Raw genomic sequence first — 18,768 nt, 5'->3', positions numbered from 1 at the left:
CGGCAGAGGACCCTTGCCCCTTGCCTTTCCGGTAGGGGGTCGACCCGGGCAGGGGGTCGACCCCCTGTCGGAACAGCAGGGGAGTCGACCCCTTGTCAGAACAGTTTTTTTTCCGTGGTGACTTCATTTTAAAAAATTGTTTTTTTGTGCAGATTTCTCAACGGAACTCGCTTGTGCCCCGCCACCCGTGGTAAGTAAGTGACAAAAACAATGCAAATCGGGTAAATACCCGTGGTGAGTAAGTGAGGCAAGCGCATCACATGTTATTTAATTTATTGAATGTAACACTTTATTGTTCACACACTCACTTAGTTGTTGATATCTAGGACTGCTTTGTTGGAGTTCGGAGATCATGCTGAGCATGATTTTAATGTATGAATATGGAAGTGTTCTTATTTTTGGAGTACGGAGTCCATGCTATGCGTGGTAGTAGTTAGTGGGATATTGAAGTGTGTTTGCTGCAGGTACATGTTTGACATTTGTTTGATATGAATTATTTCGATGTATTGCAATGTTTGATGTGATTGTATCCATGCTTACATGTAGTTACTTTCAATTTGATTATGTCTTCCATGTGAAATTGTATACTGAAAGCATGCTTCAAATGAATGTATCGTGTCATGAATAGTTTGCACATGAAAATATTAAGTTATCAATGCATGCATCATAATTCTTGTGATTGTATGACATCATATATTGCATGATAAATTTGATATTTTCTTCATCATAGCATTTTGATGGTTCTCTTTTAACTGGTTAGGATACTATTCGTAACATCATACGACAGAATGACTGCAAACCGTGAATGGATGTACCGTAGGATAGTGGACAATGAGTTATCGCATGAATATATGGATGGTGTCGACAGTTTTATTGAATTTGCAATGGCAAGTGTCAGTACGGTAGATCCCACAGGTCGGATTAGGTGTCCCTGCAAGATTTGTAAGAATAATCGATTTGTAGAACCTCATGGCGTTAGACATCACCTATACAGGAAGGGTTTTGTGAGTGATTATCAGAACTGGACGTTTCATGGAGAAGAATTTAGAAACGATTTTGATGCACGGGTGAATGTGGTGCACGATAATCCATATACGGATTTGATATTTGATGCTGCAGGAACAGAACTGAGTTCTGCTATGAGTTCTAGTGATGTAAGAACTGCCGTAGATGAAGAATCACCAAACGATGCAGCTAGTAGATTTTATGATTTACTTAAAGATGTTGATGAGCCACTTTGGAACGGTTGTGAGAGTCACACTATCTTGTCTGCAGTTCTTCAACTAATGAATTTGAAGTCCGAGTATAATTTGAGTCAATCATGTTTTGACCGTTTGTGCATGATTGTGAAGAGTATGTTGCCTAAAGATGAGAAATTGCCACAAAATTTCTATCGTGCGAAAGTTATGGTCAACGCTCTAGGTATGGGTTACAAAAAGATTGATGCTTGTCCAAATCACTGCATGTTGTATTTCAAGGAGCAGGAAAACGACATATCATGCCCGTCATGTGGGCATCCTCGGTTCAAGCCAAAGACAAGAGGCAATGGTAGCACGAGATCAAAGGAAGTTTCATACAAGTCGCTCCGCTATTTTCCTATCACTCCTAGATTGCAGCGATTGTATATGTCTTCAAAGACAGCTAAACACATGAGATGGCATGCAAATAAAGTTCAACACGATGAAAACAAGATCACGCATCCTGTTGACGCTGAAGCTTGGAAGCACTTTGATCATACTCATCAGAACTTCGCAATGGAAGTGCGAAATGTTAGACTCGGTCTATGTACAGATGGATTTAATCCATTTGGGGGTAGATCAACTCCATACTCATGCTGGCCAGTATTTGTAACTCCATACAACCTTCCACCAAGCTTGTGTATGAAACGTCCAAATCTTTTCTTGTCTCTGTTGATCCCTGGTCCGACCTCACCTGGCCAAAATCTTGATGTATATCTAAGGCCATTGATTGATGAATTAAAAGTACTGTGGGATGACGGTGTTACCACGTATGATGCCCACAAAAAACAAAATTTCAACATGAAGGCCGCTGTTCTATGGACAATCAGTGACTTCCCTGCATATGGTATGTTATCTGGTTGGAGCACACATGGGAGGTTGGCTTGTCCGTACTGCATGGAGGATTCCAAAGCTTTTAGATTGAGGCATGGAAGGAAGCCTTGCTGGTTTGATTGCCATCATCGATTTCTACCCAGCGATCATCCGTTCCGACGTCAAAAGAATGCATTTACAGCAGGCACAACTGAAATGGAAGGTCCATCCTCAAGATTGTCTGGCATAGAGATTTTAAGAAGATTGCGATACTTTCCAGATGTATTAACAGATGCCCGCAGTCCTACACCCTTCCGTGGATTTGGGAAGGAACACAATTGGACGAAAAAATCTATTTTTTGGGAACTACCGTATTGGCCGACCCTATTGATACGACATAATTTGGATGTGATGCATGTAGAGAAAAATGTGTTTGATAATGTGTTCAATACAGTAATGAATATTAAAGGAAAAACGAAGGATAATTCGAAGGCCCGTATGGATTTAAAATTAATATGTAAAAGACCAGAATTGGAACTCAAAGAGTATAATGGCAAAGTACTGAAACCAAAGGCGAAGTACGTGCTCGGACCTGATCAAATAAAACATGTATGTCAATGGTTGAGACAACTGAGATTTCCAGATGGATATGTCTCTAACATTGCTCGGGCTGTGAAGATTGACGATGGACAGTTATATGGGTTGAAGAGCCATGATTGTCATATCTTTATGCAACGATTGATACCCCTAGCATTCCATGATATGTTAGACAAACCTATATGGGGGGTATTGTCTGAGTTGAGCGGATTTTTCAGAACATTGTGCGCATCGGAGGTCATTGTATCAGATGTAAAGAATCTCGAGGACTCTGTCATCACCACTGTTTGTCTGTTAGAAAAGATATTTACGCCAGCATTTTTCGATGTTATGGAACATTTGATCATACATTTGCCATATGAACTAAGGGTTGGTGGCCCTGTGCAATATCGATGGATGTACCCATTTGAAAGGTATATGTTTTTTTATATTTGTCTCTTTAATGACAGATATTTAAAATTTGAAATGTATATTCTTGTCAGATGCATGTTCGACCTAAAAAAAAAGGTTCGTAATAAAGCAAGAGTAGAAGGCTCTATTTGTGAGGCGTACACTTTAGAAGAGATTTCAAATTTCTCATCTATGTACTTCGAACCTCATATTTCAACACGTTACACATGCCCGCCCCGTAACGATGATGGAGAACAAGTAACTGTAGCTGACAAGCTGTCGATATTTCAACGACTTGGGCATGCATTTGGTAGTTGCCGATCAAGGCTATTGACAGATCGAGAGCAAGATGCAACACACATCTATATTCTTTTTAATTGTTCAGCGATCGACCCATACATCGAGTAAGTATATGTATATGCAACTCAATTATAAATCCTTTTATGTTCTATATGTGGATACATGGCTCGGTAATATAAGTATTTGTGGTTTGCAGACGATTTGATCTGGAGTTGCAAAGCAAAGTTTCACATCTCACTAATGCAGAAGTACAAAAAGAACGTGAAACTAAGTTTGTGGAGTGGTTGAAACAGTTGGTAAAGAAGCTAACATAAATTTTGTACTTATAAACAACACTAAGTTACTTAATTGATCGTGATCACAATAATTGTTTATGTCTGTGCGTAGGTTCGCCATGGTGATGTTAAAGATCAAGGAATATGTGATTTAGAAAATGGTCTGACCAAAGTTGTGCAATGCTACAACGGGTATATCGTAAATGGTTATCGATTCCATACAAAAGACTACGGTATAAACAAATCAACGATAAATAGTGGCGTGTGTGTCAAGGGTAGCAGCTACGGTGAAAATGAACATGATTACTACGGTGTTATAGAGGAAATAATAGAGTTGACTTACTTAGGCATGAATAACAGGGTTACGGTATTCAAGTGTCATTGGTTTGATCCAACTGCAACAAGACTCGACAAAGCTTCAGGCATTGTGGAGGTGAATTATAAATCCAGGTTTGGAACATATGAACCATTCATATTAGCCTCGCAAGCTCAACAAGTTTATTATACTTCATATCCGAGTATAAAAAAGTCAGATAGAAATGAATGGTGGGCAGTTTGCAAGGTGAAATCCAAACTATACCCCGAGTATGATCAGTTACAAGAAGATGAGTTAGCTGAAGACAGTGATTACTATCAATCAGATGATGTCTGTGACTTCGCTTATGGTCACGATGTTGCGCATGATATGCATGTCATATCTCCATTAGCTGATGAAACATTCATAGAGGAATGTGATCCAAATGATGTACCAAGTGGATGGGCAAACAATGAAGAAGAAGAAGAAGAAGAAGAAGAAGAAGAAGAAGAAGAAGAAGAAAGTCAAACTAGTGACGAGGAAGAATTCTCAAGCTAGTGAAAAAAATCTTATACTACAAACCTCTATTTAAATGCATTGTAATACTTGATGTGAGTTGTATTGCAATACTTGGTGTGAATGATTAAAAATTTTATTTCAATGTATTGTAATACTTGATACGAATGATTCGAATGCATTGTAATTTATCTGAATGTATTATAATTTATGCAATTAACGAATGATTTGAATTAGTGCAATACTTGATGTCAATGATTTGAATTATTTGAATGCATTGCAATGCTTGATGTGAATGACTTGAATGCATTGTAATACTTGATGTGAATTATTTGAATGTATTGTATGACATATGTTATTTGTTAGAATATGGTTCGTGGAGGTTATAGTGGTCGCTCATCTAGTAGTAGCCAGGCTCAACCTTCATCTTCACGGGCTCCTGTGATAGGTATATCATATAACTAATTAGATGCTTGATTAGTTCAAATGCACATTCTGAGAACTTGGTGTGTATTTTTTTACAGATGATGTTGCGCCTGTATACGACCCACCTACACCAGTTGATCGCACAAGTCAACAACCAACACAGGAAACAGGGTCTTCACAGGCTGGCACAAGAAGACTCATTCGAATAGTGTATATCGATAATCGACCGTAAGTATTTTGTTTTCAATTATTGCATATCTTTTAAATATTTTATATTGATATTTACTGTGTAACAATTCATGTGCAGCACGAGGTTTGAGCCACAAGAAGTAGTACGGGAGATTAGGAATTCACTTCTTCAACATCTACCAGGACCAGTTGCTCAATGGAAAGAGTACCCAAAGGAGGTATTAGACAGATTGTGGTCCTCATTCATGGTATACAGTTGTTCCTCATAGTTAATGTGTTTCATATTTAATTTATTTAAGCAATGTCTACTAACTTTCTGAAAATATTTGTAGGCTTCGAATCGCTTTGCAACTACGGTGGAAGAAAATGATGCAAGGAAGGTGTGGCAAAAGGTGGCTGCCAATCGATTTGCAGACATGCTGCACACTATGAAGACTGCAGCAAAAAAAACATCTGGCGTAGTAGATGATCCATTACTGTGGAAGGGCCATGGTCCTATTACTATCAGGAGAGATTACTGGGATGAAATGTGCGATATGTGGGCGGGAGATGCATTTAAAAATCGCTCTGCGAAGGCTTCACAAAATCGATCGAAGATGCCCGAAGCCCATCTACACACAGGTGGATCTAAGACATTTGGGAGCCACCTAAAGAAAATGGTAACTCATCAATATATAATATTAATTTTATAAGTATAGTTGCAAATTTGTGTACTAAATCTTTTGTCATTTAACTTCGCAGGAAGCAGAAAAAGGAGGCAGTGTACCATATAAGGATGTGTTTGTAGAAACACATAAACGGAAGACCACGGGAGTCTTCGTATCAGAGAAGGCGAGAACGACAACGGTATGTATTAATTCTATTAATAATCATTGCAATATATATGCAAGTCATCATAATGTTATCATTAATTATTAATGAATACTTTAAACATTATTTTGTAGGAGGCATATGAGCAACAAATGGTAGAGCGATATGGTGAAGACGCTACTCAGCATCCATCATTTGATCCTACAGCATGGGTGACTGCAGCAGGTGAACCCAAAAAAGGTCGCGTGTTCGGGTTTGGGAGTAATATGAACACTTCACCAGTTATTGGTTCTTCCAGTTACGGCTCACCAACTTCTTGCGCCGACATAAGCTCCAAGCAGCCGACTATTCTTTCCGGTGATGATGTACGCGAGATCATTAATGAATCACTGAATAACTACTTCCAATACACCGTCGCCCCCTTTCTCCGAAATGAGATCAAGGCCGCTGTTCAGGATAGGGGATCTTCGATTCCAGGTCCCTCTCAGGTATAATCACATATATAGTTTTTTTGACTATCTTAAAGCACATCTGAGCATGGTAGAATCACATATAGAGTTTTTTTAGATGCCTTAGAACACATATGAACATGCTATAATCACATATTCAATTTTTTTACTGCCTTAGCACACATATGAGCATGATAGAATCACATATATATATATTTAACTTTTTGTCTGTCTTAGAGCACATATGAGCATGATAGAATCACATATAAAGTTTTTTTGATTGCATTAGAACACATAAGCATGCTATAATCACATATTCAGTTTTTTTACTGCCTAAGAACACATATGAGCATATTATAATCACATATTCTGTTTTTTGACTGCCTTAGCACACATATGAACATGTTATAATAACATATAGAGTTTTTTAACTGCCTTAGAACACATATGAACATGTTATATATCATTTATGATAGAATCACATATAAAATTTTTGGCTTTGCCTGCCTTAGAGCACATATGAGCATGCTATATTCACATATTCAATTTTTTTACTGCCTTAGCACACATACGAGCATGATCGAATCACATATATAGTTTTTTGCTTGCCTTAAAGCACATCTGAGCATGGTAGAATCACATATAGAGTTTTTTTATATGCCTTAGAACACATATGAACATGCTATAATCACATATTCAATTTTTTGACTGCCTTAGCACACATATGAGCATGATAGAATCACATATAGAGTTTTTTTATTGCCTTAGATCACACATGAGCACATGATAGAATCACATATAGTGTGTAATTTATTTCATTATATTTTGTTTATCAATACTGACTGTTCTTTTCTTGTGTAGGCTGCTAGCGATAATCAGGGTAGTGGAGCTGAAGGGACAGATAAAGACAATGAACAAGAAGACGCACAAAATCTTGGCGATGATTAGAGGACTGTGTTGAAGAAGTTCTATTTTTTTTATTTTTCCTAATTGTAATTGTTGAATTGTAAATAATTAAACTTCTTAGTTTTAAGGTGGAACGATTAATTATTATAGATACTTGTTATATGAATTTTTTGTGTGGTTTGTTTTTTATTTACAGGAAATATAAATTGTACAGGAAATATAAATTGTACAGTTCTCCGTAATTAATTTTTAAATAATTTTTTTTTGATTTTTTTTCGTTTTTGCGACGGATTAGCGACGGCTGATTCTGTCGCTATTCATATTAATCTAGCGACGGCTTAGCGACGGAATTAAATCCGTCGCCACGCCGTGGTCGCCGTTTAGTACCGGCGGATTGGCGACGGAATATAGCGCTCGTTATTCCGTCGCAATTAGCGACGGACTTGGCGACGGAATTATTCCGTCGCCAGTTAGCGTCGAAATATTCGCGACGTAAGCATACTGTCGCCGCGTTGTCGCTAATCCGTCGCTAACCATGTTAGCGACGGATTAGCGACGGAAGGTGGTCGTCGCTAATCTACTGCTCTGTTGTAGTGGCGGCACTTAGAGTGTAGCCAATAAATAAATATATATATATATATATATATATATATATATAGAGAGAGAGAGAGAGAGAGAGAGAGAGAGTAATGAGTAGGTGCTAAATGAAATATGCTAAATGAGTTTTTTAGGATTTTTTTATTTTATTTTTAAATTCCGACCGTACAGATGTGATCTATGTACTTGATTTTATAGGGATCAACTCTTGAAGTATTCTATTCCGATGCATGGATAGGTTTTTATAAGGTTAAAAAAATCAACGGTCCAAAATCTTTATAAAATTTTTAGGCTCCAAATATCATTTTTTTCATCTAAAATACAGGATCCAGGTATGGATTCCTCGTAAATTGACCATGCTCAACACATTTATAAGGTCAGAACTGCAAAATTTTTTTATCAAAAGAACAAAAAAACCTATTTAGCATATATTATTAACATATTTCATTTAGCACCTACCCATTTCTCTCTCTCTCTCTCTCTTTCTATATATATATATATGAAAAAATATTTGAGGTAAGGAACTAATGAGTTGGAAATCATATGTGCAAGTTGTACCGACTCAATCTAACCATATAGATGTGTTCAACATGGTTTGTTTGCTAAGGAACAAGCTTATCATGTTTTTCTGATGTAAAAAATGTGATCTTTTGAGTTATAAAATTTTGACCCATTTTGCGCCATTGATTTTTTTGACCCCTTTAAAAACCAAACTACTTACTATAATCACATGATTCAAAACAAGTTTTCTACTAAACAAACTATATAGATCACATCAATAACATTTGATCTACCAAAAATTGAAATTTTTTTAAGAAAAAAGTGATTTTTGCTCATTAGCTCCTTACCTTCATTAGTAATCAATATTTACCCATCTCTTTCAGCGGCGGCTCAAGAAAAGTTGAGGCCCTAGGCGAAACCTTCAAATGAAGCCCTATTTTTTTTCATTGTACATAATTTTTTTTATTTATTAAAGAGGTTGCACTTTTTTTTTTTTATTCTTAATATCCACCATATTTAGTAATTGGGTTGCAATATATATATATACTTCGGACGTGTGTATAACTGTTTAGTTATACACTGCTGGTCCCAAGCCCGAATAAAGGAGGAGGGTTGCGGTAGGCCTGTGACAGCCAGCATAAAAACTTAGTCATACCCTATGAATATGAACCAATATGAGAATTTCGTTGGGGCGTTCCCTACTGAGCGACACACTTACTCTATAGGCCCGAAGGCAGTGATAAATGGGCAAGGGTTGTTAGGTTGTCGCCTGGAAGCGACGCATCACACCGGCGCCCGGGTGTGGTGTCAAATAGGCAAGGGTTCCCTCACTTTGTTGGACGGGTGGGGGTAAAGAAGTTAGTCTAAGACCATAAAATTAGGTTAGCCACTTGGAACATAGGATCTTTAACTGGTAAGTTGGTAGAGTTAGTAGATGTTATGTGTATGAGAAATATTGATATTTTATGTCTACAAGAGACCAAATGGGTAGGTGAGAAAGCAAAAGTGATAGAACCTTGGGGATATAAGATTTGGTATACAAGAATAAATAGGAATAGGAATAGGAATGGAGTAGGGATTGTTATGAGTCATGAGTTTATAGATAATGTAGTTGAGGTTCGTAGGAAGGGTGATAGGATTTTACTTATTAAATTAGTATTAGGTTCAGATATTATTAATATTATTAGTGTTTATGCACTTCAAGTAGGTTTAGATGATTCCATTAAGCGTCAATTTTGAAAAGCTCTAGATGGAGTACTACAAGTGATATCTTATGGAGAAAGGCTTTTCATTGGCGGTCACCTTAATGGGCATGCAGGCATTAGTAGGGATGGATTTGAGAGTATCCATGGAGCCTATGGTATAGGAGAAAGAAACAAAAGTGAAGAAAGGATTTTAGATTTTGGTTTGTCCTATGATATGATCTTAGCAAACACTTGGTTTAGGAAGAGGGAGTCTCACCTAGTAACATTTAAAAGTGAGGTTAATACGAGTCAGATAGATTTTTTCCTACTTAGAAAGAGAGATAGGGGTTGTTGCATCGATTGTAAGGTTATACCGGGAGAAAGTGTAGCTACACAACATAGAGTCTTAATTTTAGATCTTAGAATTAGACAATGCCGCAAAAGGGATAGACATAGGATAGATCCTAGAATTAAGTGGTGGGCACTAAAAGGAGCTAAACAAAGAATGTTTGTAGAACAGGTAGTTAAGGAAGCTGATTGGTGTCTCGAGGAGGATTCAAAATCAATGTGGAATAAGATAGCGGGTGGCATGAGAAAGGTGGCTAAGGAGGTATTGGGTGAGTCTAAAGGCGGTGCACCGCTAGGTAAAGATACATCATGGTGGAACGAGGATGTCAAATTAGCTATTAAGGTTAAAAGAGAGTGTTATAGAAATCTAAGAGTCGTGATAATGAGAATTTGGAGAAGTATATGATAGCGAAGAAAGAAGCTAAAAAAGTAGTTCGAAACGCAAGGGATAAGGTATATAAGGAGGTTTATGACAAGTTGGATACCAAAGAGGGCGAGAAGGATATTTATAGGCTTGCAAAGATGAGAGATAGGAAATCGAGGGATTTGGGTATGGTTAGATGTATCAAAGATGAAACACAAAGGGTTTTAGTCAAAGATGAGGAGATTAAGGACAGATGGAAAGATTATTTTGATAAGCTATTTAATGAAAGTCATGCTCAAGATCTTGGTGACTTCTTCATTCCTTTTCATGAGATGAATCGTGACTTCATGGGCAAGATTCAAAAAAAGAAATTGCAAAGGCTTTGAAAAAAATGAAATCAAGAAGGGCAGTTAACCCACTTGGTATACCTATCAAGGCTTGAAAATGCTTGGGAGAGAAAGGTTTAGAATGGTTGACAAATCTTTTTAACAAGATTTGGAGGACAAATAAGATGCCTAATGAGTTAAGGAAGAATACTTTGGTGCCTCTATATAAGAATAAGGGTGATATACAAGATTGCACAAACTATCGTGGTATAAAACTCATGAGTCATACTATGAAACTTTGGGAGAGGGTGATTGAGTCTAGGTTGAGGAAGGTTGTCATGGTATCGGAGAATCAATTTAGTTTTATTCCTGGAAGATCAACTATGGAAGCTATATATCGTCTTAGACAACTTATTGAGAAAAATAGAGAGAGGAACAAAGATTTGCATATGGTTTTTATTGATTTGGAGAAGGCATACGATAGAGTACCTAGGGACGTTCTCTGGTGGACAATGATGAAGAAAGGTATTTCTCTCAAGTACATTAGTATAATTAAGGATATGTATGAAGGAGTAGTAACCAATGTCCGCACTTGTGGAGGGGTGACAACCAATTTTCCTATAACGGTTGGGTTATATCAAGGATCTGCTTTAAGCCCTTTCCTATGTGCTATAGTGATGGATGAGCTTACGAGATCAATTCAAGAAAATGTGTCGTGGTGTATGTTGTTTGCTGAGTCTACAGCTGGGGTTAATGCTAAGTTAGAATTATGGAGACAGACATTAGAAGCAAGAGGTTTTAAGTTGAGTAAGAGTAAGACATAATACATGGAATGTCGTATTAGTAAACAACGAAGTAGTGATGGGAGTGTAGTGAAGCTTGGTGAGCAAGAAATACTGGTGGATGATTGTTTCAAATATTTGGAATCTATCATTCAAAAGTATGGAGAAATTGATGGAGATGTAAATCATAGGATAAAGGTTGGGTGAATGAAATGGAAAAGTGCAACTGGAGTGTTGTGCGATCGTAGAATGCCATTGCGGTTGAAGGGAAAGTTTTATAGGATGACTATTAGGCCCGCTTTACTATATGGTACGGAATGTTGGGCTACCAAGAGACATCATATTCAAAAAATGAGTGTAGCTGAGATGCGTATGCTGAGATGGATGTGTGAAAATACAATAAAAGATAAGATTCAGAACGAGGAGATACGTAAGAAGGTAGGCGTTGCACCCATTGAAAATAAAATGAGAGAGAATCGTTTACGGTGGTTTGGACATATTCGACGAAGGCCTAATGATGCTCCAGTTAGAAGGATGGAGAAATGGGAAAATATATTAGTTAAAAGAGGTCGGGGTAGGCCTAGGAAGACATAGATGGAGGTGATAGGAAAGGATATGAATGCTTTGAACCTCACCGAGGACATGGCATTTGATAGAAAAGATTGGAGGAGAAGGATTCATGTGGAAGACCCAGAATGATTTTCTTTTTTGGTTCATATCGCCGACCCCAATTGTTTTGGGATGAAGGCATAGTTGTTGTTGTTTTATATATACTTCGGACAATGTGTTCTAGATAAGAACAATGTGTTATGTCTAAGCTTAGACAAGAAGTCAAACACCCCGTCAAGGCGCATAAAGAGTTGGGCCTTGGGTCTCACTCAACCCCATTAGTAAATGAGTTGAGCACAAGTAAGACTAAAGCAGCACCAAAATGGATCATGACCCATCCCAGTCCAATAATTAGTTGTATTGATAGGTTTCGATTTGAACTTGACCCGAAACCACAAGAGTCGGGTCATACTTCGGCAGTTTAGGGTTAAGCTCGGGCTTATCGGGTCTGGCCCGATGTCTACGTCGGGATACCTACTTTAGCAGGCTCTTTGTAATTTCGACAAACATTGGGTGGGCCTTTGTAATGGGTTACACGTCAGGTGGGCTACTTCTGAGTTCTTTGCACAAAAGAAATCGGCGACGAGCAAAATTATAAAATCCAGGAGAGAGAGAGAAAGAGAGAGAGAGAGAGAGAGAGAGAGAGAGAGAGAGATGAACTATAACCATCAACATTACGAATACGAAAACAGGTTCAACCAACATTGAACCTACCGGATAACCAAACACGGGCCCAAGACATGCTAAGGAGCCCCAAAAAATGAAAAAAAAGAAAAGTAGAGATGCAAGGAGAAAAGGAAGAAAGAAACAAGAAGCAAATACAACTAGGCGACGAGCATCACCCTGGATCATGAATGGTCCCTGGAGGCAGATGGTGTTGCAAATCAGGGATGTTGATGCGGAGAATGGCGTATACGTCCGCCAAAATAAGGTTCACCATTTTGTTGAACACTGCCGGAATATGCCGAAAAATAGCGTTGTTGCGAGTCATCCATACGGCCCACCATGACGAGAGAAACCAAGTTCGCCAAATAATACGCCATTTGTTGCAATGACGAACTGGTTGAGGACCCCACAACAAATCATTGGCGAACTATTCTTGGCGCACGCTGACCCCCGGCTTATTTCAAGTCACCTTAAAGATGTTTTGAAAAACAGAGCACTCCCAAAAAAGGTGAAAGGCAGATTCTTCAGCCGCCTCACACAACACACATTTACTCGGCAGATGAAATCCGATGGATTTGAGAGAGAGAGAGAGAGGCCTCGTATCTAGGGTTCCCAAGTGCATCCTCTCCTCTTCCCCTGAATATGTTGCCCATCACCAATTCACAATCAATCTCCCCGTTGGAATCCGATGGTTGATTTTTCTCCCCGACTATTTTGACAGCAATTTTATGCCCCACTTCTCTTCGTCTTCAATTTCGGTATGGTATGCTTATCTTCTCTTCGAAAATTCCCTTTTCCCTTCTGATGTTTGGTTTAGAATCTCAAATTTTAATCGATTTTCGATGTGTTCGGGGGGATGGATCCACGGTTACTTGCCCAACAAGTTTTTGCTACAACCACAAAGTAGCACCCCATGATTGGACCAGAAGCTCCTCTGCTATTATCGATCCAAGTGATTGCTGGTAGCAATAGCAGCAACCAATATGCATTCCGATTAGAATTCAACTTGTAATGGGTTTTATATGTGTCTTTGCGTTGCCGCCGGGTTCAATGTTTGCTAACCTTTTTTGTAACGTTGATGTTTATAGTTCGTCTCTCTCTCTCTCTCTATATATATATATATATATATATATATATATATATATATATATTGCAATAATTCGCAGCAACTAATTCTTTGGGCAGAAGACATAATGTTACTAACATCAAATATAATATTATACAATAGGTAAATAACCCTTCAAGCCTTCCTCCACCCTATTGGGTGAACGCTCTCCTCCTCATCCCAAATAAGACAATAGCTAGACACCTAGACAAATAGAAGCACACAAACCCTTCATTTTTCTATTCGTTCGGCAAGTCAACCTACCGATGTGGTAAAGATACAAACACCAAAGTAGGTTGAACTTGAACTTACATTGCTCTTCTTGAGCCATGAGTTCCATTTTGGCTCAACTTTGTAGCCCAACATACATATTCATCTCCATTTTGCAAAACCAAGTAAGCTCAGAAGACTAACTGCACTATCAGTGTTGCTTTGCTTGATTAATCATGTAAATCAGCAACAAAGTCTCTGAGTATGATTTGGCGGAAGTCCACTAACTGTTAACCCTCTTTGTGGGGAGCTCTGAAAGCATTTGAACCACTTCTCTCATAGTTGGTCTCTCAACACTGTGCTCTTGAAGGCATAGCATGGCAATGAAGTACATATGCATGGCTTCCTCCTGTGGTACCTGCCCAAGCCTGGGATCAACAATGTGCATCACTTGTTCTTTGGTACAGTTTGTTGCCATCTTAGCCCACTGGACAATGTCCACACCATCTCCAAACTCCCCCACTGGCCGATGCCCGGTGATCAGCTCCAGAAGCACGACGCCGAAGCTATAGACGTCGCTCTTCTCATCGATCTTCAATGTGTATGCATATTCTGCATCAACAAACCAGATCAATCAAGAAACTGAATATCACCAAGTTCACGAAATTCAATTTTCTTACAACTAGTAGAAACTCTGGTGATAACCAAATTCATGAACTAGAAACATTGATGTTGTAGATGCCAAACATACTCCTGGTAATTTCCATAAAAGCATATGTCTTGAATGTCTTTTACACCAATTAAAATGCGATTTCTGAAACAGTGAGATGCAAATTTGATGTTTGTAAAAGTAATGTGTTCTCAATCAATAAAGGTAAACAAGAGGGTATCTTGGAAATCGTGATATCTAAAGAGGGTGGGCATATCTAATATATGAAGTGATTTCACCAAGACCCAAAAACAGACTCTTAACTTTCAAATCATTTGCAGAAGAGAGCACGGCTTTTTATAAACCTGCTAATGACAGGGTTGGTCTGTCAGGTTCGAGTTCCAAGACCTGATCCTGTTGACCTGAATTCCGATAGAAGAAAGATGACCGCTTTGGTTTTTGTTCCAATGTAAGAAGGGGCATTACGCTATAGTAATAAGTCGTAATTCTATTGAAAAACTGAATCAACAAAGCGCTTGAATCATGAAAGAGATCATCAACATGCATACTTCCAATGTTTGAGACTGAAGTGTTTTCTCTATTTGGTGTAACTAATGAATTCCAGCAGCCTTCAGGGTCCTGCATATCAGGCTAAGAGATTGCGTCCAAGAGTTCACCTTGATACAGAGGCACTTTCTGCCATCACTTGAAGTGTGACCAAGGTCATGAACTGCAAGGTCTCTATGTCAAATGTGTTTTATATCATGTGATGGCCAAATTCATGAATCCCACACTTCCACTACTGGTAGATCTAAATAAAATGAAGAACAATATCATGAACTCCATAATTCCTGCTAGAAACATTAATGGTTCATAAACATCTGTCCTATTTTGATTATGAAGATAGAAATAGTAAGGTTATGAACCAAGTTGAAGTTGGTCTTCCCACAAACGTATCAGAAAATAAATCCAATCAAATTGGAAAAAGAAAAAAGAGGAAAAAGATTACCTGGTGCGATGTAGCCATATGAACCAACAACTGCAGACATGCTTTCCAGTGTGTCGCCATCATGCAAAAACTTTGCCAGCCCAAAATCTGCAACATGGGCTTCATAGTTTGAGTCCAAAAGTATGTTGTTGGATTTCACATCTCTATGAATGATGAGGGGTGAACAGTCATGATGGAGATAACTTAGCCCTTGAGCTGATTCCATGGCAATCTTGCATCTCAAGTCCCACCCAAGAAAAGCACCCCTTTTGCCATGTAAGACTTCACCCAAGCTCCCATTCCCCATGTACTCATATACTAGGAGGTTGGTCTCTCTGTTAGAACAGAATGCTAGCAATCTGACTATGTTCCTGTGCCTGATGTTACCCAAGGTTTGAATCTCAGCAGTAAACCCATGGTCATTTTGATTCCCAATACCCATTAGTCTTTTTACTGCTATCTGTTCACCATTGGGCATTGTACCACAATAGACAATTCCTGCCCCTCCTCTCCCAATTATGTTCGAGTCTTTTAGGCAGTCAAATATGTTCTCCACACTGAAATCAAGTTTCTGGAATGCAGTTAGATTCCATTTATGGCCATTGCTGCTTTTAATAGCTCTAGCTCCAACAATGGCACTGATTGCAAAGACCAACGAGCAGAACAGCAGGCCAAGTGCAACCATGAACTTGAAATACCTGGCAACATGACAGTGCTTGCCCGAGAGCGACATGAAATTACACGGGTTGAGGACTGATCCGCATAGAAGGGGGTTCCCAGCAAAGGAAGTGGCATTGAAGTATGCAAATTGGCCTGATTCTGGTACTTTGCCAGAGAAATTGTTAAAAGAAAAATCAGCGACAGTGAGGCTTCTCATTGATTCGATTAATCGGGGTATGGACTGATCAAGTTGGTTGCGTGAGACATTTAGGTAATTAAGGATTGGAATTCTGCAAATATCTGGTGGAATTTGGCCTTTAAGCTGATTCTGACTAAGGTCTAGATAGTTAAGCATATAGCAGTTACCAATTTCAGGTGGTATCATGCCTGAAAAGTAGTTCTTACTGAAATCAATCTTTAGTACGTGACTTAATTCACCAATTTCCGCTGGAATCTCCCCTGAAAAACGATTGTTTCTTAGGATGAGCATTTGTAGAGAAGAGAAGTTTGCAATAGAAGATGGCAGGTGACCAGAGAGGCAATTGTTGGAGAGATTCAATTGACCCAGTTTCGGGGGCTTCATCGTGCTGTTGCTGTTCTCAGAAAGAACTCCATACAGATAATTGTTCTGCATCTCCACTAGAGTTAGTTCAGGCAAGTAAAGAAAACCAGGAGGGATACTCCCATTCAAGTAATTCTCTCCCATTCTTACTCTGCTAAGGCTTGTACACCTACCTAAGCTCTCTGGTATTGGGCCAAATAGGAAGTTGTTCAACAGAATCAATACTCTCAGCTGATTACCAGAACAGAGACTATCAGGTATCAAACCAGTAAGCTTATTGGTAGACAGGTCCAGCCTTTGAAGCTTCCCATTCTGGCCTAATTTCTCCGGGATCAAGCCTGTGAAGTTGTTCTCCCACAGGCCTAAAGTTTCCAACTTGGGTAGTTCAGCAATGAAATCAGGTATTGAACCATGCAATCTATTCATGAATAGATTGAGAAGGCTAAGTTCTTTGAGATCTTGAAACTCTTTGGGGATCTCACCAGTGAGTGCATTGTTTGAAAGGTCGAGAGATACTAATCTTGTTAAGTTTCCTAGCTGACTCGGGATCCAACCAGAGAGGAGATTGGTCTGAAGAAAAGTTGTGTCAAGAAATTGTAAATTTCCCAACTGGGCTGGGATCTCTCCTTCCAGCCCACAGCTAGAAAGGTCAAGATGAACAAGATTGATCAAACTACCGAACTCTGTTGGTATGCCGCCTTCAAAATCATTGAAATAACCCAAATAGAGTTGTTTGAGATTTGTTAAGTTTCCCAACTTACCTGGTATTCTTCCACTTAGATCATTACCTGCTAGTGACAGGTACTCCAATTCACTGAAACCACCATAAGTTGGAGGAATACTTCCATGGAAATAATTTCCACCAAGGTCAAGGTGCCTCAAATGTGAAGAATTTGAAATACCCAAAGGAAGAAATCCAGTGAGATTGTTGTTATAAGCATCTAAAACCTCCAAGTTCTTCAATTTGCTGAAGTCCCACTCAATGGTCCCACTTAACACATTGTTGGATATGTTCAACGACCTCAGTGCCGAAAGTGAGCTGATTTCAGCAGGAATCTCGCCAGAGAAACCATTTCCAGCAATAGAGAGGTTGATTAGGCCATCCAAGACAGATATTTTATAGGATACAGAACCTGAAAGATTGTAATTTGAAATGTCAAGAGAGACCACCCGGCCGAATTTGCACTGGATTCCGACCCACGAACAAACTGAAGCAGGATTGGATTCATTCCAACTGTTCAATGCAGGGTGGGGGTTGAGAAACTGATGTTTTAGAGCCAGCAGAGCAGCAGCAGCATTTGAATGTGAAGCAAAACAAGAAGTGACAAGGAAGGGAAAGAATGCTAGAGCAAGAACAGAAACCATACTTTTCTTCTTTTTTCAGGTGGAAATCGGTGATGGTGATTTGGTGGGCACTATCAAAATTGACAAGAAGTGAAGCCCAAATACTAGAGATCAAGGGAAGAGTCATTATATTAAGGGGAGAAAAGAGAAAGGAATCTGTGAAATTTCAATAGAATGTGGCCTTTACAACAGGACAGTGTATTGGGGGAGTATGGATATTCAAAGGAAGACTATCCTTTTGTTCTTGGAAGGAGGGTACTCATGAACTTTTTTTTTTCTTTTCCCTTTTCTTCTTTTCTGATGTGAGCTGTAGAAGGAAATTAGAGTGGTGCTATTGAGTGAGTGAAGAAGGAAAAGCAGGCTGTTTGAAGGAGAAAAAGCCGTTGAGTATCAGAAATTTAAAGTTATGGGAAAGTTAAAGCAGCGCTCATCTTTTTACACTGACAAAATTGCCCTCCATTTATTCAAACAATGACAAAAGCAACTGCTCCTTCGAGAACGAGGAATGTTAATAATGAACAGTGTATTGGGGTCGCCCGCGTGGCCAGCAGGGGTGTTGTGAAGGTTTGAGGTGAAGTCCCCAGATCAAACCCCACTGGTGCACAGGTATGTCCATATTCAGAGGTGCACGGCGTAAGGCAGGGTGGTCGTGAACCCGAGGTTTTCCCT

The 18,768-nt window shown here is 38.9% G+C and overlaps 2 protein-coding genes across 2 annotated transcripts; one reads left to right on the top strand and one right to left on the bottom strand.

Annotated features, from left to right (window-relative positions):
* Nucleotides 1-4,090: 4,090 nt before the first annotated feature.
* Nucleotides 4,091-18,120, bottom strand: LOC149847537 (uncharacterized). The gene is made up of 3 exons (XM_089994185.1): nucleotides 15,555-18,120; nucleotides 14,196-14,508; nucleotides 4,091-4,421 (listed from the first exon to the last, which is right to left on the bottom strand). Exons 1-3 carry the CDS (start codon nucleotides 18,118-18,120, stop codon nucleotides 4,280-4,282), a joined length of 3,021 nt encoding a protein of 1,006 aa, XP_089850311.1. The 3' UTR covers nucleotides 4,091-4,279.
* Nucleotides 6,096-7,404, top strand: LOC149847538 (uncharacterized). Its single transcript, XM_089997084.1, has 2 exons — nucleotides 6,096-6,337; nucleotides 7,160-7,404. The coding sequence occupies exons 1-2, from the start codon at nucleotides 6,116-6,118 to the stop codon at nucleotides 7,244-7,246; spliced, it is 309 nt and encodes a 102-aa protein (XP_089853210.1). The 5' UTR covers nucleotides 6,096-6,115; the 3' UTR covers nucleotides 7,247-7,404.
* Nucleotides 18,121-18,768: the final 648 nt, after the last annotated feature.

The sequence above is a fragment of the Nuphar pumila genome, chromosome 2, assembly GCF_984573655.1.
Source record: "Nuphar pumila chromosome 2, dmNupPumi1.hap1.1, whole genome shotgun sequence".
Lineage (NCBI taxonomy): Eukaryota > Viridiplantae > Streptophyta > Magnoliopsida > Nymphaeales > Nymphaeaceae > Nuphar > Nuphar pumila.
The sequence above is the reverse complement of the archived record's forward strand: the minus strand, read 5'-3'. Positions and strand labels throughout refer to the sequence as shown.